This window comes from Salmo salar, chromosome 20 (genome assembly GCF_965601325.2).
Source record: "Salmo salar chromosome 20, fSalSal1, whole genome shotgun sequence".
Classification (NCBI taxonomy): domain Eukaryota; kingdom Metazoa; phylum Chordata; class Actinopteri; order Salmoniformes; family Salmonidae; genus Salmo; species Salmo salar.
The window spans coordinates 36,822,385-36,850,127 of record NC_138310.1 but is presented as its reverse complement, the minus strand read 5'-3'; the positions used below and the strand labels follow the sequence as shown (position 1 = coordinate 36,850,127).

At 42.1% G+C, this 27,743-nt stretch overlaps 1 protein-coding gene across 1 annotated transcript; it reads right to left on the bottom strand.

Moving 5' to 3' along the window:
* LOC106580534 (dual specificity testis-specific protein kinase 1) lies at positions 1–27,743 on the bottom strand. The gene is made up of 8 exons (XM_082966407.1): positions 27,515–27,743; positions 26,889–27,010; positions 25,085–25,133; positions 23,886–24,035; positions 11,330–11,503; positions 11,018–11,101; positions 10,663–10,749; positions 1–693 (listed from the first exon to the last, which is right to left on the bottom strand). The coding sequence occupies exons 1-8, from the start codon at positions 27,698–27,700 to the stop codon at positions 577–579; spliced, it is 969 nt and encodes a 322-aa protein (XP_082822533.1). The 5' UTR covers positions 27,701–27,743; the 3' UTR covers positions 1–576.

The window sequence follows — 27,743 nt, the reverse complement described above, 5'->3', positions numbered from 1 at the left end:
AGCCTCCCCAGTTACATCACGAAACACTGTCATAAACATTAACAACAACAACACAACAAATTTAAACAAAAAAGCAGCATATGATATTAAGATTAAGAAAATATAAGTTAAGGAAAGACATGCCGTTAAACAAAATTATGCCCAACTTCTATCACAAAGTGTGTGAACTGGTCAAAGAAACCTTCCAAAGAAACCCTCTCTTCAAGATACATACGGTCTATTCCATCCATTAATCCACCAGGGTCTCACTTGAAAACTGTGGAGCTACCCCCCGACACATCTGTAGGTGCAGTTTAGGTGCAGTGTAGGCAGGCACAAACAGAGAGGTCAGCCCCTGTAGAGAGGTCATCCTGGTGAAGTGTTGTGCCCCTGCCCCTGTGCAACTGTCTATTGTTGCTTTCCAAATGGTACACTATTCCCTTTATAGTGCAGTACTTTTGACCAGAGCACAAGGCCCTGGTAAAACATAGTACACTATATAAGGAATAAGGTGCCATTTGGGATTGAGCCCATATACAAATCCCAAATCCTCCTCAGGATAGATGGGTGGGTGGGGCTTCGGCCAACCCAGGCAGCTCACCCAGTGGTCAGCTCTGAGTTAGGGGGCGGGTTAGGGGGCGGTTCCAGAGTCTCAGCGATCTCCCCCAGTTCATCCAGCAGTTCTGTGAATGCTGGTCTCCTGAAGGACTCCATCTAAACACACAGAGGAAACATAAGCATCAGTACTTGGCCTTGTTTGAGGTTTAAAAGTAACTGTTCACAAAGTGTCTCAGAGTAGGAGTACGTATTGTCGTGGAAAGAGAGACTGACATTTCTTCAAACAATCATCTTTATTCAATATCGATTAATTATTGCAATAATAAGACTAGTCAGCCCAACACTCTTGACTGTTGGGCTGAGCAGCCTAACCTTTACAAAAAATTGTGTTTCTTATATAGCTGATACCAAGAATGCTAAGTCATGGTTGGTTCCAGCCCTCGCATATAGATTGGGGGCACAATAAGCCACGTTGGGTTCATCTCCTGTGGTCATCTGCCTCTTGTGTTATTTTCCAGATGCAAGGATGATGAGACAATGAGGGTTTTGTTCTGTTCCTCCAGGCTCTCTCTCTGTTACACCCACCACATCTTATCTATGGAATGCCAGCTGCAGGTTTTTAGGCTCCTCTCAGTTCACACAGACATTTAACCTCTCTAGGGTAGGTGGCACCAAATCGTCCCACCTACGTAACAGCCAGTGTAATCCCGTGGCGCGTTATTCAAAAACCTCAAAAATGCAAAAACTTCAATTTTTCAAACATATGACTATTTTACACCATTTTAAAGACAAGACTCTCGTTAACCTGTTAGGGCTAGGGGGCAGTATTGACACGGCTGGATAAAAAAAAACATACCCGATTTAATCTGGTTACCACTCCTACCCAGTAACTAGAATATGCATATACTTATTACATATGGATAGAAAACACCCTAAATTTTCTAAAACTGTTTGAATGGTGTCTGTGAGTATAACAGAACTCATTTGGCAGGCAAAACCCTGAGACATTTTCTGACAGGAAGTGGATACCTGATGTGTTGTATTACCTTTAAACCTATCCCATTGAAAAACACAGGGGTTGAGGAATATTTTGGCACTTCCTATTGCTTCCACTAGATGTCACCAGCCTTTACAAAGTGTTTTGAGTCTTCTGGAGGGAGATCTGACCGAACAAGAGCCATGGAACGATGATGGCCCATTAGACACCTGGCGCGCGAGTTCATGTTGGGTACCCTCGTTCCAATACGTTATAAAAGAGTATGCATTCGTCCACCTTGAATATTATTCATGTTCTGGTTAAAAAAGGCCCTAATGATTTATGCTATACAACGTTTGACATGTTTGAACGAACGTAAATATATTTTTTCCCCTCGTTCATGACGAGAAGTCCGGCTGGCTTAGATCATGTGCTAACAAGACGGAGATTTTTGGACAGAAATGATGAGCTTTTTTGAACAAAACTACATTCGTTATGGACCTGTGATACCTGGAAGTGACATCTGATGAAGAGAATCAAAGGTAATGGATTATTTACATAGTATTTTCGATTTTAGATCTCCCCAACATGACGTCTAGTCTGTATCGCAACGCGTATTTTTCTGGGCGCAGTGCTCAGATTATTGCAAAGTGTGATTTCCCAGTAAGGTTATTTTTAAATCTGGCAAGTTGATTGCGTTCAAGAGATGTAAATCTATAATTCTTTAAATGACAATATAATATTTTACCAATGTTTTCTAATTTTAATTATTTAATTTGTGGTGTTGAATTGACTGCCGGTTATTGGAGGGAAACGATTTCCTCAACATCAATGCCATAGTAAAACGCTGTTTTTGGATATAAATATGAACTTGATAGAACTAAAAATGCATGCATTGTCTAACATAATGTCCTAGGAGTGTCATCTGATGGAGATTGTAAAAGGTTAGTGCATCATTTTAGCTGGTTTTATGGTTTTGGTGACCCTGTCTTTGAATTGACAAAACATTACACACAACTCTTGTAAATGTACTGTCCTAACATACTCTAAATTTATGCTTTTGCCGTAAAACCTTTTTGAAATCGTAAAACGTGGTTAGATTAAGGAGATGTTTATCTTTCAAAGGGTGTAAAATAGTTGTATGTTTGAAAAATTTGAATTTTGACATTTATTTGGATTCAAATTTGCCGCTCTTGAAATGCACCTGCTGTTGATGGAGTGCACCACGGGTGGGACGCTAGCGTCCCACCTAGCCCATAGAGGTTAATCTAACCACACTGTCCGATTTCAAAAAGGCTTTACAACGAAAGCAAAACATTAGATTATGTCAGCAGAGTACCCAGCCAGAAATAATCAGACACCCATTTTTCAAGCTAGCATATAATGTCACATAAGCCCAAACCACAGCTAAATGCAGCACTAACCTTTGATGATCTTCATCAGATGACAACCCTAGGACATTATGTTATACAATACATGCATGTTTTGTTCAATCAAGTTCATATTTATATCAAAACCCAGCTTTTTACATTAGCATGTGACTAGCATGTGACTAGCATTCTCACCGAACACTGCCGGTGAATTTACTAAATTACTCACGATAAACGTTCACAAAAAGCATAACAATTAGTTTAAGAATTAGAGATACAGAACTCCTCTATGCACTCGATATGTCCGATTTTAAAATAGCTTTTCGGTGAAAGCACATTTTGCAATATTCTCAGTAGATAGCCCGGCATCACAGGGCTAGCTATTTAGACACCCAGCAAGTTTAGCACTCACCAAAGTCAGATTTACTATAAGAAAAATTGTATTACCTTTGCTGTCTTCGTCAGAATGCACTCCCAGGACTTCTACTTCAATAACAAATGTTGGTTTGGTTCAAAATAATCCATAGTTATATCCAAACAGCGGCGTTTTGTTTGTGCGTTCAAGACACTATCCGAAAGGGTAAATAAGGGTGACGAGCATGGCGCAATTCGTGACAAAAAAAATCTAAATATTCCATTACCGTACTTCGAAGCATGTCAACCGCTGTTTAAAATCAATTTTTATGCCATTTTTCTCATAAAAAAGCGATAATATTCCGACCGGGAATCTGCGTTTAGGTAAACAGACAAAAGAAAATAAAGCATGGGGTCGACTCGGGCACACGCCTAAGCCCATAGTACTCTGATCGGCCACTTGCCAAAAGCGATAATGTGTTTCAGCCAGAGGCTGCCTCGATATCGTTCAGCTTTTTCCCGGGCTCTGAGAGCCTATGGGAGCCGTAGGAAGTGTCACGTTATTGCAAAGATCCTCAGTCTTCAATAAAAAGAGCCAAGATGAAACACAATTTGTCAGATAGGCCACTTCCTGCATGGAATCTTCTCAGGTTTTGGCCTGCCATATGAGTTCTGTTATACTCACAGACACCATTCAAACAGTTTTAGAAACTTTAGGGTGTTTTCTATCCAAAGCCAATAATTATATGCATATTCTAGTTACTGGGCAGGAGTAGTAACCAGATTAAATCAGGTACGTTTTTTATCCGGCCGTGTCAATACTTATCATTGTCAATTTGTATTGCAGCATGAGGTGAAACGGAGACGTAAACCTGAGGATACAAAGGAGAACAAACGACGGAAACAAACCTTCAAATACCATGTACAGCAAGCAGGCCAGAGATTGAATGTGTGCAAGGTCACTTTCATGTCTGTGTTGCAGCTAACCAACAGCCGTCTTCAGGCAAGTGAAAATATGAATTAATGTCTATATGAATATCAATTACAAACATATTGTATTCTTTGTACTAGTTTTTTTAGAACCTGCTAATTGAAATGTAATTGTTTTGGTCAGGTTGTTCAGGAAAAGTTAGGAGTTCAAGCTGAGGCAGGTGAGGTTGCAGGGTCTCCAGATCAGGCTACTGAGGCTAAGTCTTCTTTAGAAGATGGAAGAGGGAAGCATAGCAATAGGTAATGCGCTATGGATTCCAGCCTGGATTATTTCACTATAGCAGTGCTCTAAACAATCTTCTAAACATTAACATAGAGTATCGAATGGATGAACAGCGAATTCTGAAACAAAAATATAAAAATGTTTATTACTTTTAAACAAAATGATGGTAATTAAGCTGTCCAACTACAACCTGAGCATTGAGGACTGAGTGCCGATTACCTTCCCCCTCCCACCGGACGGCACTGGCCTAATTCTCGCCGCCCTACAGGACCCCCCGGCCACAAACGGCAATGGCGTGACCGGGATTTGTACCCCGGTTATAGCGACACAGTTGCACTCTAAGGCAGGTCCCTAGACCATTGAGAGAATACAAGTTCAACAACATCTTGTTGTCTCCTTACAGGCCACATCGTATACATGCTACAGTGAAAGAGGGCATCAAGGAGCACATTTTATCTTTCCCAAGAACCCAGAACCACTACTCTCGGATGAAGGGGGATGTACACAGAGAATACCTCAGCCCTGATCTGAATTTGTTGCGAATGTACCGACTCTACAAAGAGAAGAATACCACATCATCTGCAAAATTCTGGGTTTATAGGGACATTTTCAAACAGCAGAGTCTCAATTTCGGCCAGGAGTGACACCTCCTCAACCCAGGAGTGACACCTGTGGCAAATGTGACGCATTCTTCACTAAGATGTCAGCAGCAACATCTGAAGAGGAGAAGAGGAAGATTGCAGTTGAAAGTGAGTTGCACCATCGAAAAGCCGAAAAGGCCTACACACAGCTTCAAAGTGACACTGAGTGGGCTAAACCAATGCTGACTGCCATGTCATTTCTGTGGATCTACAGGGGGTGATGTACACCCCTAATCTGACCCACTCCAATGTCTACTACCAGCGGCAGCTGTCAAATTTTAACCTTTGCATCCAGGAACTTGGAAAAGAAGATCCTGCATACATGTGTGTTTGGCATGAGGGGATTGCACACCGAGGGTCCATTGAGGTAGCAAGCTGCATATTGAAGTGGGTGAAGACAAAATTCACGCCACTCACCAAACCAGAGGTGCGCAAGTTGATCATCTTCAGTGACAGATGCTGTGGGCAGAATAACAACTGGCGGATGCTCAATCTGATGTCGATGCTCGTCTCTATGGGTTACTTTACCCAAGTTGAGCAGAAGTTCATGGTCTCTGGTCATTCTTTTCTTCCTTGTGATCGATCTTTTGCCACCATCGAGAAGAGGCGCAAGGTGTCAGTCCTTCATACACCTGATGATGTTTCAAAGATGATACTTGAAGCACAACCAGCAAAACCATTCAAGGTGATGAGGATGCAATGTGAAGACTTCAGGCACCTTCCAGATTCTGTCCTCAAGCGACCAGCTGGACTACAGATCACCTCAGTGAGGTGGTTAAAAGTCACAGTTATTGGGAAAGGAATCGATCACAAACATTGGCTCATTCTAAGATCCGATGACAGTATATCACAGGTATTGCACAGAGAATAGTTTACTAACATTCATCATCAACATGCAACATGTTGTTCTAACAATAAAATATCCTAGTGCTTGACTGTGAAAGTTGTTTATTGATGTCAGGAACTTAAAATGTTTCTGTTGTAATTTCAGTTGAGGATCCTTGGAATCTGTACGCCAGACAGAGCCACAGTCTATTTGAGGGATGGAAATCGTGGCTGATCTCCAAACCAAAACAAGGAGCTACACCTCAACCTCCCTATTTTGCAAGCCACTACCCTAGAGCATATGAGAGTCCTCTGCCCATCAAAAAAAACAAGTACCAAGATCTGATGACCATGCTCAACTACTTGCCAGCTGCTGCACGCTCTTTTTATAAATCACTGCAGAGTGAATAATTTGATGTTAAACCAAGCTACATAATTAACCGTTTTTTTCTGTGAGTTTATGATCCCCTGAACCTGTATAGTATGTTGAATCTGAATACATTTCAGAAGACATGTCACCCCTATTGTAGGAAATTAAATGAATAGTAGGTGTTTTCTATGTGAATCAATTTGTGTATGATTTCAACCAGCACAATATATTGAATTAATTTAATTTTAAGATGTTGTTCCTAGTGTAGAAAATGTTATGTACAATGTGTTCTGTTGAGAATGATTTTGTGTGTGATCATTTGAACCTTTTTTAAATCTGAATTAATTAAAAACAAATAAGTCATCACATACAGTATGTGAGTATTCATTTGATCTTGATTCCCTTTTTTTATTCATTACAATATACAGTATGTCTCTCTGTCACCACATTTAGCATCAACTCTAAGCAGTTAATACTTATTTACTGCTGTCACCTCAGTACAGGACATTTCTTGCCTTTAGCATGGGTTTAACGCAATTCAAAACTTAATTGCTGATCATAGTGTTAAACGCAAAGAGAATGGTTTTCTGAATGTTTTGTAATATTGACCTTAGGGACCTGCATATTGGCACATCACATTGATCCATATTTGATATGTAGAAGTTGTGCTTATTTTGATTGAATTCTATTTTTGTAGTTATTCTATGGTATGTTCACATTGAGGGCTTCATTTTAAATGAGACTAAGATTTCATGACTCAACTTTTAAGAAAAGTCATCAGTGCTAAATTTGATAGACCACCTTTAAATGAACCTCCATACAAATGAATTAACTACATATTGCATTTAAGTTATTTACATGAAGGGCATCTGCACTTGAAAGTACTTAAAACATCATATCAGGTGTTAAAAAAGGACATCTTACAAGTGTCATGGAAAATGTCACATATACTGTTCTTCCACAAACTGAAATCATCACTGGAGATATACTGTTCTTCCACATTCTAAAAATTAAAATGGCAATAAAAAAAATATTTTTTGAACTAACAAAAAAATCTAAATTGTTGTTGGAAGATATGAGTATGGTGAATTATTTGTCAACCATAAAACACCTAATGTGGTACACACAATTAATAATATAAAAATAACTGATTATCTTAAAATTGAAAAATTGTCACATATATGGTTCTTCGTCTGTAGGATTCATTTGTTGTTGAAGTAGAAGTCCTGGGAGTGCATTCTGATGAAGAACAGGAAAGGTAATCCAATGTTTCTTATAGTAATTCTGAGTTTAGTGAGCACCAAACTTGGTGGGTGTCAAATTAACTAGCCTGTGATGACTGAGCTATCTACTCAGAATATTGCAAAATGTGCTTTCGCCGAAAAGCTATTTTAAAATCTGACACTGCGATTGCATAAAGGAGTTCTTGTATTTCGCGCCACGTCTGTCCCTAACAGGTTTTAACTAGGTAAGTCAGTTAATTGAGGACAGACGTTCCGCTAGCAGAACGCCTCGCCTAATATCCAATGGTAGAGCATGGCGCGAAATACAAAAACCTTAAAAATGATATAACTTCAATTTCTCAAACATATGACTATTTTACACCATTTGAAAGATAAGACTCTCGTTAATCCAACCACATTGTCCGATTTCAAAAAGGCTTTACAGCGAAAGCAAAACATTAGATTATGTCAGGAGAGTACCCAGCCAAAAATAGTCACACAGCCATTTTCAAAGCAAGCATATATGTCACAGAAACCCAAACCACAGCTAAATGCAGCACTAACCTTTGATGATCTTCATCAGATGACACTCCTAGGACACGCTACCTGCCATCTAAAACAATTTCTATGTGTATTTACAATCACTTTCTCCAAACGGATTACTCAGTTACCTAGCTCTTATCAATAGCTCGTATCCATGTATAAACTACAGTGCATGGAGAATGCTGTTATTTCTATTGGAAAAAATAAACTAGATGCTTTTTCCACTTGGAACCGGCAGGTTCGCTCGACCAAATGAATGGTTTACTCACACGTAATGGTGCTGGATTTATGAGGGAATTAAATCAAGGTCAGAATACAGCTTATCTGTAGACACACCTCCACCACACCTTAATTTCTTAGATCTCCACCTAGAATGAATAGCGGGTTAACCATGAACGTGAGCATGCCATTTTTATGCTTATGTTCAAGGTCAGATTACACATATAGAGAAAAGTGCATAAAAAGGGAATAACATTCCATTTATGCATGCTTCACTCGGGTTGGAACTGGGGCCTTTGTGAATACCCTGGACTACTACTTGTGGCCCTGGACTACTACTTCTGATGGAGGAAGTCTGGCATCACACCAGAGACCAAGATATTTTGACGTTCCATTTCATGTTGTGTTAAAGTGGCAATCTGCAGTTGCTTCATCCATTCTTGGACTTCTGAATTAATTAAATGTACCCATTGATTCTTGAAGAATATAACTTATTGAGCTTAGTTCAACTGTCATACCCCATCAGAACCAAAATATAAGCTTGTTTCACGCTAATGTTTGTAAACATAGTAAATGTAAACAAACACCACAAAGCATTGTTAAAACCTCTCTAGGGTACTAGCGTCCCACCTGGCCAACATCCAGTGAAATTGCAGAGCGAGAAATTCAAAAATACTAATTTGAAATATTTAACATTCTTGAAAATATATGTGTTATACATCAAAATAAAACTTCTTGTTAATCCAGCCGCCGTGTCAGATGCCAAAAAGGCTTTACGGTGAAAGCAAACCATGCGTTTATCTGAGGACTGCGCACCGCATACACACACATGAAAATCCTATTTCAACCAGGCAGGTGAGACACAAAAGTCAGAAATAGCGATATAAAAAATGCCTTACCTTTGATGATCTTCTTCTGTTGGCACTCCAAAAGGTCCCAGTTACATAAAAAATGGTCATTTTGTTCGATAATGTCCTTCTTTATATCCATAAAAACTAAAAGTTTAGCTGGTGCGCTTCAGTCAATAATCCACCCATTTTCCCTCCATCAAAATGCATACAAAATGAATCCCAAACGTTACTAATAAACTTTTCCAAACAAGTCAAACAATGTTTATAATCAAACCTTAGGTATCCTAATACGCAAATAAAGCATCAAATTTAAGACGGAGAATAGTATGTTCATTACCGGAGATAAATAAGAAAGAACTTGCTTTCCTCCACGTGCTTGGAAACGCTACAGCCAAAATGTGAGCCACCTAGAAAAACTACAATTTCTGGGTCATTTTTCCAAAAAACAGCCTGAAACTCTTTCTAAAGACTGTTGACATCTAGTGGAAGCCCTAGGAACTGCAATTTGGGAGGACTTGGGCTTATAATTATAGTACTAGCCATTGAAAACAGTGGTAAGCTGAATTTTTTTAAGGGGGGGATGGTTTGTCCTCGGGGTTTTGCCTGCCATATCAGTTCTGTTATACTCACAGACATCATTTAACAGTTTTAGAAATGTTAGAGTGTTTTCTATCTAAATCCACCAATTATATGCATATCCTAGGTTCTGGTCCTGAGAAACAGGCAGTTTACTTTGGGCACGCTTTTCATCCGATGTGAAAATACTGCCCCCTACCCCAGAGAGGCTAAAACTATCATTTGAATATCGTGGATGGTCATTCCTTGCATCCATAGCTCGGTCAATGAATTTGAGACTGGTTACATTCATCCAGCCCTATTCCTCAGCTTTTTATCAAAACAGGGATGGGGAGGCGGCTTTGTTATTGTTTTAACTACTGATTGCCACTTTAAGTTTACACACAGCTAGCGCTCTCTATTGGTCACCAGGCTGTAAGAAAAAAGTAAACTCACAAACCTTAACATGCTACCAAGTGTATAGAGGGCAACCACGAACTGTACTGTAAAGTATACTGTACTGTAGCTACTCACCAGACTGTAAATTATACTGTATGAACTGTACTGTAAAGTATACTGCATGAACTGTACTGTAAATTATACTGTATGAACTGTACTGTAAAGTATATTTTACTATATCTACTCACCAGACTTTAAATAATACTGCATGAACTGTACTGTAAAGTATACTGTATGAACTGTACTGTAAAGGATACTGTATGAATTGTACTGTAAAGTATACTGTACTATATCTACTCACCAAACTGTAAAGTATACTGTATGTACAGTAAAGTATAGTGTATGGACTATACTGTAAAGTATACTATATGAATTGTACTTTAACATATACTGTATGAACTGTAAACTGTACTGTAAAGTATACTGTACTGTATGTACTCAGACTGTAAAGTATACTGTATGAACTATGCTGTAAAGTATCCTGTATGAACTGTACTTTAAAGTATACTGTACTGTATGTACTCACCAGACAGCAGCTGGCTGCCAGCTCCAACACGCGCTGAGGACACCCGCCCACCAGCTCCCTAAACGCACTCACATCCAGGCCATAGTCCTATCAAACACACACACACACACACACACACACACACACACACACACACACACACACACACACACACACACACACACACGGTTAATAGGGCTGAGCTTTCACACATGGTCCATATGCCAGAGATTTCACACATGGTGCATGCGGCAGAACTTTCACACATGGTACATGGCAGAGATTTCACACAAGTTGCATGGCAGAGCATTCACACATGGTAGAAAACCTGGATCTGTGTAGTCGAATATAACGTAAATACAGAGTAGAGCTTTACCTGGGTTCTTGGTAGAATCTCTGGGTCTGCAGGGATCCTTGCCAGTATTTCACAGAGCATAATTCCAAAGGAAAATACATCCACCTGGTGACAACACAGAACCACATGTCTGTCATACAGAGAGCCAACCAACGATGAGCTGTGTTCCAACTACTAGGATACTAATATATGACAAAGCTCTCTAACTTTCTACCCAAGTATTTTTGACCACATCTCAAACTAAGTGTCCTTGTGGACCTCCTGACCTATGATCAGTTTTGACTCGGGCAAGGTTATTTACTCAAATTTAGGGTCTTGGTGACGTATCCTTACCTTGCGATCGTAGGGTTCCCCACGCAGCATTTCCGGGGCCATCCAGAAGGCAGATCCCACCAGGGAGAGCTTCCTCTCTGGGTCTTTAACCGGCAGCTCCACCACCTCTCTGGCCAGGCCAAAGTCTGTGACCAGGGCCTCCCTGCCCCGCGCCGTCACACGGATCAGACAGTTCTGAAGAGTCAGACATATACAAATCACATCAGTATATACAGTACCAGTCAAAAGTTTTAACACACCTACTCATTCAAGGGTTTATCTTTATTTTGACCATTTCTACATTGTAGAATAATGACACATATGGAATCATGTAGTAACGAAAAAAGTGGTAGGGGTGGTAGGTACAAGGTAGGGGTGGTATACAGAAGATAGCCCTATTTGGTAAAATACCGAGTCCATATTATGGCAAGAACAGCTCAAATAAGCAAAGAAAAACAACAGTCCATCATTACATTAAGACATGAAGGTCAATCAATCTGGAAAATTTCAAGAACTTTGAAAGTTTCTTCAAATGCAGATGCAAAAACCAAGCGTTATGATGAAACTGGCTCTCATTAGGACCGCCACAGGAAAGGAAGACCCAGAGTTACCTCTGCTGCAGAGGATAAGTTCATTAGAGTTACCAGCCTGAGAAATCGGCAATTAACTGCACCTCAGATGGCAGCCCAAATAAATGCTTCACATAGTTTCAGTAACAGACACATCTGAACATCAACTGTTCAGAGGAGATTGCGTGATTCAGGCCTTCATGGTTGAATTGCTGCAAAGGAACCACTACTAAAGGACACCAATAAGAAGAAGAGACTTGCGTTGGCCAAGAAACACGAGCAATGGACATTAGACAGGTGGAAATCTGTCCTTTGGTCTGATTAGTCCAAATGTGATATTTTTGGTTCCAACCACAGTGTCTTTGTTGAACGGAGAGTAGGTGAACAGATGATCTCTGCATGTGTGGTTCCCACCGTGAAGCATGGAGGAGAAGGTGTGATGATGTGGGGGTGCTGTGCTGGTGACACTGTCAGTGATTTATTTATTCAAGGCACACTTAACCAGCATGGTTACCACAGCATTCTGCAGCGATACACCATCCCATCTGGTTTGCGCTTAGTGGGCCTATCATTTGTTTTTCAACAGGACAATGACCCAACACACCTCCAGGCTGTGTAAGGGCTACAATTCTGTCGTTCTGCCCCTGAACAGGCAGTTAACCCACTGTTCCTAGGCCGTCATTGAAAATAAGAATTTGTTCTTAACTGACTTGCCTAGTTATATAAAGGTAAAATAAATAAAATTTGACCAGGAAGGAGAGTGATCGAGTGCTGCATCAGATGACCTAGCCTCCACAATCACCCGAACTCAACCCAATTGAGATGGTTTGGGATGAGTTGGATCGCAGAGTGAAGGGAAAGGAGCCAACAAGTGCTCAGCATATGTGGGAACTCCTCCAAGACTGTTCGAAAAGCATTCCAGGTGAAGCTGGTTGAGAGAATGCCAAGAGTGTGCAAAGTTGTCATTAAGGCAAAGGGTGGCTACATTGAAGAATCTCAAATTAGAATCTAGAATCTAAACAGTTTTTTGGTTAATACATGATTATACCCACCACTGCGACCTGTATGCTCTCGTTGGCTGGCCCTCGCTTCATATTCGTCGCTAAACCCACTGGCTCCATCTATAAGAATTTGCTAGGTAAAGCCCCGCCTTATCTCAGCTCACTGGTCACCATAGCAGCACCCACCCGTAGCATGCGCTCCAGCAGGTATATTTCACTGGTCACCCCCAAAGCCAATTCCTAATTTGGCCGCCTTTCCTTCCAGTTCTCTGCTGCCAATGGCGGGAACGAATTGCAAAAATCACTGAAGCTGGAGACTCATATCTCCCTCTCTAACTTTAAGCACCAGCTGTCAGAGCAGCTCACAGATCACTGCACCTGTACATAGCCCATCTGTAAATAGCCCATCCAACTACCTCATCCCCATACTGTTATTTATTTTTTTGCTCCTTTGCACCCCAGTATATCTACTTATACATTCATCTTCTGCACATGTATCACTCCAGTGTTTAATTGCTAAATTGTAATTATTTCGCCACTATGGCCTATTTATTGCCTTACCTCTCTTATCTTACCTCATTTGCACACACTGTATATAGACTTTTTTATTGTGTTATTGACTGTACGTTTGTTTATTCCATGTGTAACTCTGTTGTTTTTTTGTGTCGCACTTTTGCTTTATCTTGGCCAGGTCGCAGTTGTAAATGAGAACTTGTTCTCAACTGGCCTACCTGGTTCAATAAAGGTGAAATAAATAAAAATATCCTAGTGTTATATCATAGTTTTGATGTCTTCACTATTATTCTACAATGTAGAAAATAGTAAAAATAAAGAAAAACCCTGGAATGAGTAGGTGCGTCCAAACTTTTGACTGGTAATTTATACATTTTACAATTAATTCAGTCTACAGTAGTACTGCCACTCTAAGCATTTGTGTTATGACACCTGCTTACCACCAGAGAGCAGTCTAACATTGTTATAGTACAATCACATAGTAGGTGGTTTACTGTAGGTGTGGAGTGAGCACCAGTGGGCTGGATGAGCTCAGTAAGAGCGGGTGAGCTATTCTAGAAGACACAAGGTAGTGGAGAGGTTACATAAGTCGAGCAGGCAGAGAGACAGGCAGGCAGGCTGACAGGTAGAAGCTAAAAGACAACAGTGAAGCTATTGGTGAATGAAGGCATATTTGTCCAAACAATGTCAGGAGGATATGACTCACACAGGACAGAAGCACCCACCTAAAACACTTAATCCCAGGAGAAAAGATGTCAGAAACAGTCCTACATACCAGTAGTCTTTTAAAACATGTTTTACAAAACACTGCCACCTTGTGGGCAGCTTGAGTCAAATGCACATATACTGTACTGTACAGTGTACACTACACTGTAAAATGTAATTAGTTCTGCTAACTACATTTTTTGTGGAAACACGTTGCCTACAGTCTTGAGTAACCCAACTCAAAGTATTGCAGTGTTAAATACTTAAGGTAATGAAGTGACATTGCCACTCATATGTTTCTCTTTTTAAGTTGTAAATACTTAAATTTTGTGAACTTTTTTACACTGTCATGACGTTGGCCTGTGGGTAAGGTTTATGACCCCCCATAAATACCTTTCTCCCTTCCTCTCTCTCTGACCCTACTGAAGGACTTTTAAATAGCCTTTGTTAAATATAGAGAGTCTGGGAACATCAAACAAGTTGGGGGAAAGGAACCATATTTCGGTAAGAGAACCAGTTGGAAATATGCGTTGAAACTTAATGAATATGGATGTCAGTTCGGTTGTCATCTGAGACATTATGACTGATGACAGGACGACATAAACTGTACCTGGGAAAGTATACACCCTCTAGTTATCAGATTCACATGGAATTGTTGTGCAATTTAAATGTTTGATATTGAAACTGTTTGTTAGAAGATTAAATGTAATTTTAGCTTCCAAATGATAGAATTGGGTTTTTATAAGGAAAGAGCCCTGACCAATCAGTGGCCCGCCCCTGTGAAGAGACAGGGGTTATAAACGATGAAACACACCCTTCTCCCCTCGCCACTATAACAGTCAGTGACAAAAAGTAACCAGTCGGTTCCGGGTACATGAGGTCTGCAGCCTCTGCGTTAAAAGGTCAGACCTGTCAAGTACAGAACTAAGCCAACCTCAGCGTGAGCTTTGGTTGCGAATGGTATGAACTTTGAACCCTTATTCACTACAGAAGTCATACTTCCTAGCCGTTGAGTTAGCAGCGGCCGCTGTAGGACGTGGGCTAGGAAAGGACGGACGACGTATCCAGTCTAACACACGACGAAGATACTACAACGTATCCATTTTACCACCAGTGACATTCTTCCGAGGACAGGAAGATCTCTGTTGGCCAACACGACCAGCATCTACGACCAACCTACCGAAGCACAGCTCAGAGTAAATATTTATTGCATTTTCCTTTTCCAAATGGGCGGTAATTTAGAATGCATACGATACTGTATTTACGATGGCATAGCTGCTTTCTTCGTTTCTCAGTCTTCCCGCTCTTTCATTCAAGCCCAACCCCCTCTTTGTGTAACAAGCCTCATACAAGTTCCATCCACCAGGGACGTTTTCTGTATGACATAATTTGTATTCTGTGTATATGTAATTCTGTGTGATTAGTTTAGGTATTTGGTAAATAAATAATTAAACCCAATTTTGTATTGCTGATTCAACTTGTTAGCCAGGGTTCGTGAAGATAACCAACAATTTACGATGTTTGGAATGAGATTGACGTGAGGTAAAGAATACGTAATTAAATCAGAAGACACATAGATCAGATATTATGATATTTGAAAGTTATATTAGGAAAATTATAACTTTGTAATCTGAATATTTTCCTTGGTGCCCCGACCTAGTTAATTACAGTTACATGATTAATCAGTTTAATCGCGTAATAATAATTACATAGAGTTATTTGATAAACATGTCTATCGTTTTAATGATGACAAAGACATGACAACACTAACGATTGATGTTACTAGAATATTTGTTGTAATGAACATACATATGTTCGGTCCCTTCTACTCAGAGTATGTGGGCAGAGTTGAGCGGTTGGTGTTGAGCGGTTGGAAATCCTGTTCATTGCTCATGGACCACTTGGGTGCTCCATATCCTTTCCAACCGCTCCACTAAAAACTCTGCTCTCACAAGGAAAAAAAAAACACCTACCCCAAATTCGCTCCATTCATTAAAATCCCAATTTAACCAACACACATCTTCTTTTGTGACTACCTGAACCTACCATTTGTTTTTGAAGTATTGAAACCAAACGATATGATTTGAATTTAAAGTATTTGAATAAATATGAAAAGGTGAATGTAAGAACCACACATAATTTCAATTAGGCTACATGTCATATTAAACTGCATATAAACACTCTAAATAGGTCCAGAGCCAGACAGGGTGACTAAGAAAGAACGAAAATGTATTATTTAGATAATAGCCTACAAAGAAATACATTGTGAAACATCTGCCAGTGCGAAACAGGCTGATAGGGACATAAAGCAATCAGCATTTAAACAACACTTTGTTGTATTAAATCATTATAAAGTAGTCTATAAATTGGTCATATAGGCCGTGACTTAATTAAGTGATAATGCCCTCGAAGCCGGTGTTTGGAGGATATATTGGCATGGTTGATGGCCGGCAAACCGTGCCAATATATTCTCCAAACACCGGCTTCGAGAGCATTATCACTTTATACAACAGGTTCCCAACATATTCAATTAATGATTGACATATTTTCCTTAAAAACATTATTTTGATAAATGTATTAATAATATGTAATCCTTCCACAAGATATAGTCCCGACACAAATCTAGGTCGGCTGGTCGTTCGTCCTATTGGTTCTTGAGGCTTGCGACTCTGGCTGCGTCGGACACGGACCGGAGGGCGACTCTGGCTGCGTCGGACACGGACCGGAGGGCGACTCTGGCTGCGTCGGACACGGACCGGAGGGCGACTCTGGCTGCGTCGGACACGGACCGGAGGGCGACTCTGGCTGCGTCGGACACGGACCGGAGGGCGACTCTGGCTGCGTCGGACACGGACCGGAGGGCGACTCTCTCGGTTCCGGACTGTGGGCCGTCTCTGCTGGCTCCGAACTGTGGGCCATCTCTCTATGGGGCACTGTCGCCGGAAGCTCTGGACGGGGCACTGTCGCCGGAAGCTCTGGACGAGGCACTGTCGGAGGACGCTCTGGGCGAGGCACTGTCGCCGGACGCTCTGGGCGAGGCACTGTCGCCGGACGCTCTGGGCGAGGCACTGTTGCCGGACGCTCTGGGCGAGGCACTGTCGCCGGACGCTCTGGAAAGGGCACTGTTGCCGGAAGCTCTGGAAGGGGACTGCGCACTGAAGGCCTGATGCGTCTAGGAAGCGCCAGACTAGGGACACGCACCATAGGGCTAGTGCGAGGAGCAGGAGCAGGACGAGCTGGACTGGGCTGACGCACTGGAGGCCTGGTGTGTGGGGCTGGTAGTGGAGGTATCAGACTGGAGACACGCACCCCAAGGCTAGTGCGAGGAGCGGGAACAGGATACACTGGGCCGTGGAGGTGCACTGGCGGTCTCGAGCGCAGGACTGGCACCACCCGTACTGGCTGGGTGCCCGCTTCCCCCGGCAAATGCGGGACGCTGGCACCGAGCACACTGGCCTGTGGATGCTCGGCCTCGATGCCGTGCGCATCACCCCATAGCACGGGGCCTGACTAGTACCACGCTGCCTCCGGTAAGCACGGGGAGTTGGCTTAGGGCTCAACCCTGGCCCAGCCAAACTACCCGTGTGCCCCCACAAACATTTTTTGGGGGGCTGCCTCTCAGGCTTCCATGCCAGCAGTGTTCCAGCAAAACACTCCCAGTCCTCTCCAGCCTTCCTCCATGGTCCCTCTCTGGCTAGGATCTCCTCCCAGGTCCATGACTCCCGATAGCTCCTTTCCAGCTCCTTACCCCGCTGCTTGGTCCGTTGGTGGTGGGAAGTTCTGTAACGGCCGTCGAAGGTAGTAGACCAAGGCGCAGCGGGTTGAGTGCTCATCTTAAACTTTTATTGAACACTTAACGAAAAAACAAGAAAACGAATGACAGCTTGACAGTTGCAGGCTCACAACTAGCAATGAAAAACCAACTTCCCACAAAAGACAGGTGAAAAAGGGCTACCTAAGTATGACTCCCAATCAGCAACAACGATGTACAGCTGTTCCTGATTGAGCGCCATACCAGGCCAACACAAAGAAATACACAACATAGAAAAACATAGAAATACAAAAACATAGAACCATACCCAAACCCCGATAACACAAAACAAACACACCCCTGCCACACCCTGACCAAACTACAATAACAAATAACCCCTTATACTGGTCAGGACGTGACATTTAAGCTGTTTTCTAGTGACATAATAATATGCTAATGAAGCACGATTTTGACTGGCATAGAAATGTGCTCTCTCGTTAGGACATGGTTGAGGAGCTAGCCAACAACACAGCTAACACAATAACTTCAATCTGAAGCTGGGAAGACCACAAACTAGATGCACTTCGTTTCGTTTGACCTTTTTTCAATTGACATTTCTTTGTATATATCCATAAAAATGATGTCAGCTGATTCATGATTTCGACTGGCTGAGAAACTCTGCCTGCCTGTCTCGCTCTCATCCCAACCCCTACACATTCATTACTATGGGACAGTTGGAGATCGAATTTGAATATTGAAATTATGTTGCAAATGTCGGAGACAGACAGTAATTATACAAATCTCCGCTGTTGAAAACTAAATGTTAGTCTCAAAGAAATGTTAGATAATGTCTAAATGATTTTTATAGTGGAGATCAAGTTTATAACTTCCCTGCCTGGACTGATGAGCCAGTGGTAACTTGTAGAATAGACGCCGGCTGTAATGCGGTTTTAACCAATCAGCATTCAGGATTAGAGACACCCGTGGTATAATTAGAATTAAATACAAATGACACGAAACATTACTTATTAATGCCTTTGAATTAATTTTTAGAATGAATGAAGCCAGTGTGTGGCTTCAGGCTCATGCGATGTTGCCCAGAGAGCAGGCCAGCAGTGGATAAATAATTTTCGTAATTTTCAGTGGTCGTGTCTTAACGTTTAATAAAAAGCATGAGCTGGCACACACCTAGAGATAATTATTTTGTGTAGAGGTGCTGTCTAACGGCGAATACGATTTGAGCTATAAAAATCAATAAAGAGAGTCGAACACTATATATAAACTCCCAGTAATGTATTGTGTAAAACATCAACGTGCTCATTCGTATAGCAGATACTGGAGGTGTAACTAACTGTACACATTATGTTGCATTAGCCTCTGTCATTGAGAGTAGTGTACATTACTTTGATGATTGTGGGAATGGCTTGTCATTATTCAACATCAATTTCCCTGACAGTTTTGATATCTGTTCATCATAATCAAATGAATAAACATGTTCATTTTACCCACAATTCTTTAAAAATAGAGCCACGTGGTATTATTAAGTATTCCTAACTTAAACGTAATTATTCTATATCAGCACAACACAGATAAATCAAGTGTTTTATATGAAAATATAAATGTATCTGACTACTACTTTATTATTTTAAGTAAAGACATAAAACATAATAGAATCAAGTAAGATCAACTTAATAAATGTTAGAGTGACTCAAATATTAAATAATAAATAACTTGTATAAACTCAATAACTTTAACAGTACTCAAAAACATTAAGTGATACTAACTCATATGTCAATAAGATGTATTAACACTTTTATGATTTGAGTTCTACTGATTGTTGGAGATGTTTGAGTTGCCACTTTTTACAGTGTATATTGAATATGATTTTCCACAGTATACTGCAGTATGCCAAGCCATTTCACCATGACATTACATTGCATATCGAATATGATTTTTAACATAACATCCAGCGAAATCAACAACATGCAATAATTACAATAAGGAGATTTAATTGAGTCCCTTTTTTTTGCACTAGAGTAGTCCTGCCACTCTAAGCATTTGTGTTATGACACCTGCTTACCACCAGAGAGCAATCTAACACTGTTGTAGTACAATCACACCAATCATTTTTTTAATTTAACTAGGCAAGTCAGTTAAGAACAAATTCTTATTTACAATGACAGCCTGCCCCAGACAACAGTGGACCACCATATAGGACTCCAATCGCAGCAAGATGTGATGCAGCCAGGATTTGAACCAGGTACTGCAGTGTCTTCGACCACTGCACCACTTGGGAGCCCAATAGTCAAGCTTGGTCTGAATACACAGACAACTCAACTGAACATTCTCTGCCTTCGAATCTCACACATTATACCTGCCTGTGGGTCTACTTAATGCTGTTTTAGCTACCTCAGCAAATCAAATCAGGCCTATTGGGAAAGCTGAGTAAACGTGTTGATAAACATCTCATGGCACATCTCTTGATTCTATCCATAGTGTAAGCAGATATAACAGTGTGTGTGTCCCAAATGGCACCCTATTCCCTATAATCCACTACTTTTGAACAGGGCCCATATAGGGCTCAGGTTAAAGTAGTGCACTTTGTATGGGAATAGGGTGCCATTTGGAAGGAAGCCAGCCAGTATGAAGGGAAGACCCTACATACAGACAGCCAGACCAGACACTCTTAAATAGCCTGACTCAATGGGGTCTGCACTAATCACCTCCCCACCATGCTACATTTTTCAGTCCTTACCTGATGATCCACCTGATTTGGCATCTATGCCTACTGAGGACAAAGCCCAACCATAGCTATGTGTGTTGGGTATTGATTACCATAGTAGGTGGTTTACTGTAGGTGTGGAGAGAGCACTAGTAGGCTGGATGGGCTCAGTAAGAGTGGGTGAGCTATTCTAGAGGACACAAGGTGGTGGAGCGGTTACATAAGTCGAGCAGGCAGAGAGACAGGCAGGCAGAGATAGAGAGAGAGTCAGGAAACGAGACAAGCAGGGTAGGCAGAGAGACTGAAATATAGGCAGGCAGGCAGGCAGGCAGGCAGGCAGGCAGGCAGGCAGGCAGGCAGGCAGGCAGGCAGGCAGGCAGGCAGGCAGGCAGGCAGGCAGGCAGGCAGAGATGGTAAGGCAGGCAGGCAGAGATGGTAAGGCAGGCAGGCAGAGATGGTAAGGCAGGCAGGCAGAGATGGTAAGACAGGCAGGCAGGCAGAGATGGTAAGACAGGCAGGCAGGCAGAGATGGTAAGACAGGTTGGGGTGTAGAGACGCAGACAGCTAGGCAGAGACAGACAAGCAGATAGACAGGCACAGAAAGCGAGAGAGTCAGGAAAAGAGGCAAGCCGGCAAAAAGAAGGGATGTAGACAGGCAAGCAGACGGGCAGAAAAATAGACAGATAGGCAGGCTGACAGGGGTGTGGAGCAGAGCAGGAGGAGGGGAAAGAGGGAGGGAGGGCCCTGGCTGACTGGCTGGCTGTCCGACTAGCTGGCTGGCTGACGTCTCCTCAGCATCTAGAGGTCATTACAAAGGGAACCACACTAGAGGCCCTCTCTCTCCAGTGTTTTCATTCAGCAGCCTGTGATTATTGAGCAATCTGGTTATCACTCCAAGCACCAAACATGACCGCTAAATTTAGCATGGGCCCTCATCTCAGAGCCCAAAAAAAGCAACAGTTCCAGGAAGATCAGATCTAGAATGGAGAGTTTCAGGGGGAATTAAAAGGGCTGTTCCAATGGAACTCTGAGCACTTGGTCTAAACTGTAACCAGGATTGTGTCCCAAATGTCACCATATTCCCTATATAATGCACTACCTTTGACCAGGGCCCTATGAAAGTAGTGCACTAAATACAGAATAGGGTGCCATTTGAGACACACAGCCAGTTCACTAAAATGATCTACGTTTGCAATTACATCCACCATACCTTTCCTAATTCTGGCAATTTTAAACTCTAATGATTGCTTATACAGGAGATATGTCCGAAGAGCTGTGCAGCCTAATATTGTGATTCTAACTGAAACAGTAATTGGTTTAACCTAATATGACCTTTTCAGAAAATACACTGCACATAATTAATTACCTTGCACGTCTGGCTTGGATCCACTGTAATTTATAGAGACTGAAGTCCCTTCTTTAGAGATTGAAACATATTCCACATGAGAAAAGACCTTGTCTTGTCTATATGCCTTTACCATCAATCCTAGCAGTGATCTTTTGAAACACTCTCTGTAATTGTGAAGACAGCAATTGTTTGTTTGACGTAAGACAGACGTGTGCATCCTTTTGCCAACTCTAATGATACCAGTGGGGGGGTCTAGGGGGAAAAACAACAGTACTGCTTTGCAGAAACACCAATTACTTTCCGGTAAAATGCCATCATTGAGTCCAGAGCCAAATGGATTGTCCCTCTGGGTGACGTGCTAAATGTCAGTATGGAACACGTCAGTGTCACCACCAGTATTCCCATGGTTAGTAGAGAGTGAGAGAGGTCGCTGTTAAAATGGGACGTGGTGAGAGAGAGAGTGAGAGAGAGAGAGTGAGAGAAAGAGGAGAGAGAAGGAAAGAAAGATATGAGAGAGAGAAGGGGTAGAGAGAGAGAGAAGGGGTAGAGAGAGAGAGAGAGAGAGAGAGAGAGAGAGAGAGAGAGAGAGAGAGAGAGAGAGAGAGAGAGAGAGAGAGAGGAGGTAGGGCAGGATGGTGGCGGGACTCTACTATTGATCCATTGCTCACTGACCCTACTTTCCCAGACAAAGAGGGACTGGCTGTTGGTGTGTGTGTGTGTGTGTGTGTGTGTGTGTGTGTGTGTGTGTGTGTGTGTGTGTGTGTGTGTGTGTGTTTGTGTGTGTACAATAACAAAGCTCAGAGTGGGAGCACATTAGCATGACAATGGACTGTGCTTGTTGCTCGTCCCTCTACATAACATGACCGACCTGCACCTCTACATAACATGACCGACCTGCACCTCTACATAACATGACCGACCTGCACCTCTACATAACATGACCGACCTGCACCTCTACATAACATGACCGACCTGCACCTCTACATAACATGACCGACCTGCACCTCTACATAACATGACCGACCTGCACCTCTACATAACATGACCGACCTGCACCTCTACATAACATGACCGACCTGCACCTCTACATAACATGACCGACCTGCACCTCTACATAACATGACCGACCTGCACCTCTACATAACATAACCGACCTGCACCTCTACATAACATAACCGACCTGCACCTCTACATAACATAACCGACCTGCACCTCTACATAACATAACCGACCTGCACCTCTGTGGAACCTGGCAACTGGGAGAGAGACAACCGATTTTTCTAGGCTGATATCTTTTCCTCATGGTAGAGAGTTATCCTCAGCCTCAGTCTGACTACTGAATGAACCTCAACTCAACCGTTCCCTGCTTTGTCCACAACAGTTAAAACCAATTTACTTAACCATTATTTATCCAGGAAGTCCCATTGAGGTCAGAAGACCTCTTTTACAAGGGAGACCTGCCAATGTGATCACTACATGATGTCACAGCACCGATGTTGCTAAAGTTTGTCGTAAGAGTTGGGGTTTTCCTAATGTCAAAGAGATCAGTCAGTTTCTGTAGCCAGACCAAAAGTAGTGCACTATATAGAGAGTAGGATGCCATTTCAGACACAGCCACTGTGTGAGGTAACATCCCTTACAGTTTCCTCTTTCTTTCACTGCAAATGCTGAGTGAGGACTTTCCTTATTTTCCTTTTCACTTTCCGGGTTACTTTGTGGTCTATGCACCACAAACACAACAATAATCTACAATAGATGTGGGTGGGGTTTTCCCCTGGTCTACTGTACCTTGGAGTTGAGGTCCCTGTGGTAGATGTGGGTGGGGTTCTCCCCTGGTCTACTGTACCTTGGAGTTGAGGTCCCTGTGGTACTGTAGATGTGGGTGGGATTGTCCACCTGGTCTACTGTACCTTGGAGTTGAGGTCCCTGTGGTAGATGTGGGTGGGGTTGTCCCCTGGTCTACTGTACCTTGGAGTTGAGGTCCCTGTGGTAGATGTTCTTGTAATGCAGGTAGATCATTCCTCTGGTGATGTCACAGGCCAGGTCCACCTTCTCCCTCCAGCACAGAGACACATCCTTCCTGGCCAACAGTTCCTCCAGACATCCTCCACTAACATACTGAAACAGATAGACACCTCATCAACCCCCACTAACATACTGAAACAGATAGAAAGCCCGTCAACCTCACATACTAAAACAGACAGACAGCCCACCAACCCCCACTAACATACTGAAACAGATAGAAAGCCCGTCAACCTCACATACTAAAACAGACAGACAGCCCACCAACCCCCACTAACATACTGAAACATACAGACATCCCATCAACCCCCACTAACATACTGAAACATACAGACATCCCATCAACCCCCACTAACATACTGAAATAGATAGGCACCCATCAACCCCCACTAACACACTAAAACAGATAGAAAGCCCGTCAGCCTCACATACTGAAGCATACAGACATCCCATCAACCCCCACTAACATACTGAAACATACAGACATCCCATCAACCCCCACTAACATACTGAAACATACAGATGTCCCATCAACCCCCACTAACATACTGAAACATACAGACATCCCATCAACCCCCACTAACATACTGAAATAGATAGGCACCCATCAACCCCCACTAACACACTAAAACAGATAGAAAGCCCGTCAGCCTCACATACTGAAGCATACAGACATCCCATCAACCCCCACTAACATACTGAAACATACAGATGTCCCATCAACCCCCACTAACACACTGAAACAGATAGACACCCATCAGCCCCCACTAACATGATGAAACAGATAGACACCTCATTAGATTAGTCTCACATACTGAAACAGACCTGGAAATAAGAGTTGAGTTCAAAGGATAAGGAACACTGCCACACCTGGATCTCCAACCAAGGGGCAAGAATTGAGTAGCAAACTGAAGTTAAGAGGAAATTCAGCAACTATTGGAAGTTGATAAAACTGCTTCTTTATTGTAAAACCCAACATGTTTCAGTCGCTACAGGGCATATTTGCCCAGATGGAGCAGCTCACACACAACCCAACCTTCTATACGTACAGGGTACATGTCCTAGAAACAGACAGTGTGTCTCCCCACTCATCTCACTAGAATGTGAAGTCGTCATCCGTACAAGGAGGAGAAATTAACACTCACCTCTAAAATAGGGTAGAGTTTATCTTCCTTCACACATATCCCCAGATACCTAGAATAAATCACAACAATATATTATTCATATATTTCTTATTTCCATTATTTTACTTTTAGATTTGTGAATTATTGTGACTTGTTAGATACTACTGCCCTGTTGGAGCTAGGACCACAAGCATTTCGCTACACCTGCAATAACATCTGCAAAATATGTGTATGTGACCAATACACTTTGATTTTATATGGACAACAGAATTATAATGCGGAATCATAATGAATTTAGAATATACTGTACAATCGATGTGCTTGAAGATGGTTGAGCGGTTATTAAGACCACCACTCCTGGCCCCACCGGTCTTCACACAATCTGTCTCCCAGGTGATAATATACAATAAGTTCTATAAGATGCTCAGGGCTGAAAACATGTTTTGACGACCAGCTGAGCCAGACATTCAACAATAACCTAGGCTCTTGTGAACAGAAACAACATCAAGAAACTCGCCGGTGGCCAGTGCTCACCCGAGATTAACAACCTCAAAACTACATCCATTCCAGACACTGGTTTACAGTATACCTTGACTGAAAGGCTATTACCAACGGCTTACAATAAACCACCGAACATATCAGTCTCCTTACAATGCTCTGACGTTGGAGCCTGATAACATTGCCATTCTCACGGTGAGTGCGTTCCAAATTGCACCCCATGGGCCCTGGTTTAAAGAAGTTTACTATATAGGGAATAGGGTTCTATTTGGGTTTGGAGCACTGTGTCTGAGGAAGGCAATGTTCTCAGGCTCCAACATTAGAAATGATTCAGATTTTCACATCATTGTTTGAGTAGGGCCCACTCACAGAGGGCTGGATGCCCTATCTGTGCCAGGGAAATATTGTATTGGACTCATATTTGTCTTCATCATTGACTCTCTACGCTCTGACCTCAGCAGATAAACTGTGCTGTTTAATAACCACTGATACTGTGGCCTTGAAAGAAAGGCTAAAATAAGATTGCTTGGACAAACACAATGCCTTCACACCTTATGTAACCACTTCATAAGGGTAGAGCTGGCCTACGTGACAAGGTAGTACTATGTCCCTCCTGCTGTGGCCATTACTGCACCTCACAGACTCAGCAGCATGTGTATACATACCCAGTCATCACCATGTCTTGAGACATATTAAGACATATAAATGAAGTTGTCTGGAGATGTCTTGAGACATGTTAAGACATATAAATGAAGTTGTCTGGAGATGTCTTGAGACGTCTTAAGACATAAATTAAGCTGTCTGGAGATGTCTTGAGACAAAGGTGATTTCTGGGTAGCTATATTTAGCATAAGTATGACTGGAAGTACAGTATAATACCCTATATTTTGGATTGGAATTCAGGAAAGGTATGCCATGATTCTGTGGTGTGCATCATAACATCCACTTGAAACTATGCCTTCACACCTTATGTAACCACTTCAGATGGGTAGAATAGGCCTTTGTGGCTACTAGATGATTATGTTCTGGAGCCATTGGCTGCACGACATAAAGTACACAAAGCTTCCTAGCATTCCCATTCATAGTGTATGCCCTGTACTAACACAGATAATATTACATAAGTCAAACATTATAAGCTTATCAGGCTTAATCTTATCTAAACAATTTTCGTTTAATTTATTACATTTATTTGACAGGTACAATGCATCTATTAATATTTATTTTAATTAATAAGCAATTATGCAAAATTCTTACATGGTATCAATAAGGTCATATACCAAATATTATAAGTCGTCATCACAAAAAGGTGTGAGTAACTGACTAATACCTGACTATGTTGGGATGGGAGAGTTTTTGCAGTAAGCTGATCTCACGCACGATGCTATCCTGGTCCACATCATTCTTATAGATCTTCACCACCATCACCTTATGGCTCGTACTGTGAATCACCTGAGAGAAACAGACACGAGTTATTTCACAGTACTGTGAATCACCTGAGAGAAACAGACACAAGTTATTTTACAGTACTGTGAATCACCTGAGAGAAACAGACACATTTTTACAGTTTAACCACTAACAAAAACCTGCTCAAGATCTAGTAATGAAACCTGTACAAAAAAGCAGGTTAAGTGACTGTGTGAAAGGAGCTGTTTTTGCATGTAAATTAAATAACGACTCCATTATTTAATTGTGATTAAATCATCACATAAAATGAAACAGATTGATGGCCAGTATGCTCAGACATTCCTGGCCACTACGTTCCAATTAGATCCAACACAAAACATGCTTTGTCTTAAGTATGCAGCGCAAATGGAACCCTATTGTGTATATAGTACGCTATTTTTATCAGGGCCCATAGGGCTCTGGTCAAAAGGAGTGCACTATATAGGTAGTAGGGTGCAATTTGGGAGGCATGCTAGGTTCACTACAGATGGCTAGGGAGGGACCAGGTACCTTGTAGACTTTGGAGAAGAAGCCACTCCCGATGAGCTCGGCGGTGAAGTTCTCCCAGAACTCCAGCTTGCGGACGGCGGTGCGGAGCTTCTGCCAGCGGTCCACATGGTAGTATTTGTCAGAGGACTCACCATAGAGCCTGGGACTGGTGGGCTCTGAGGACACATCCACGTCACAGTCACACATCCTGGAGTGGGGAGTGATGTCTGCTATAAGGTAGACACACACA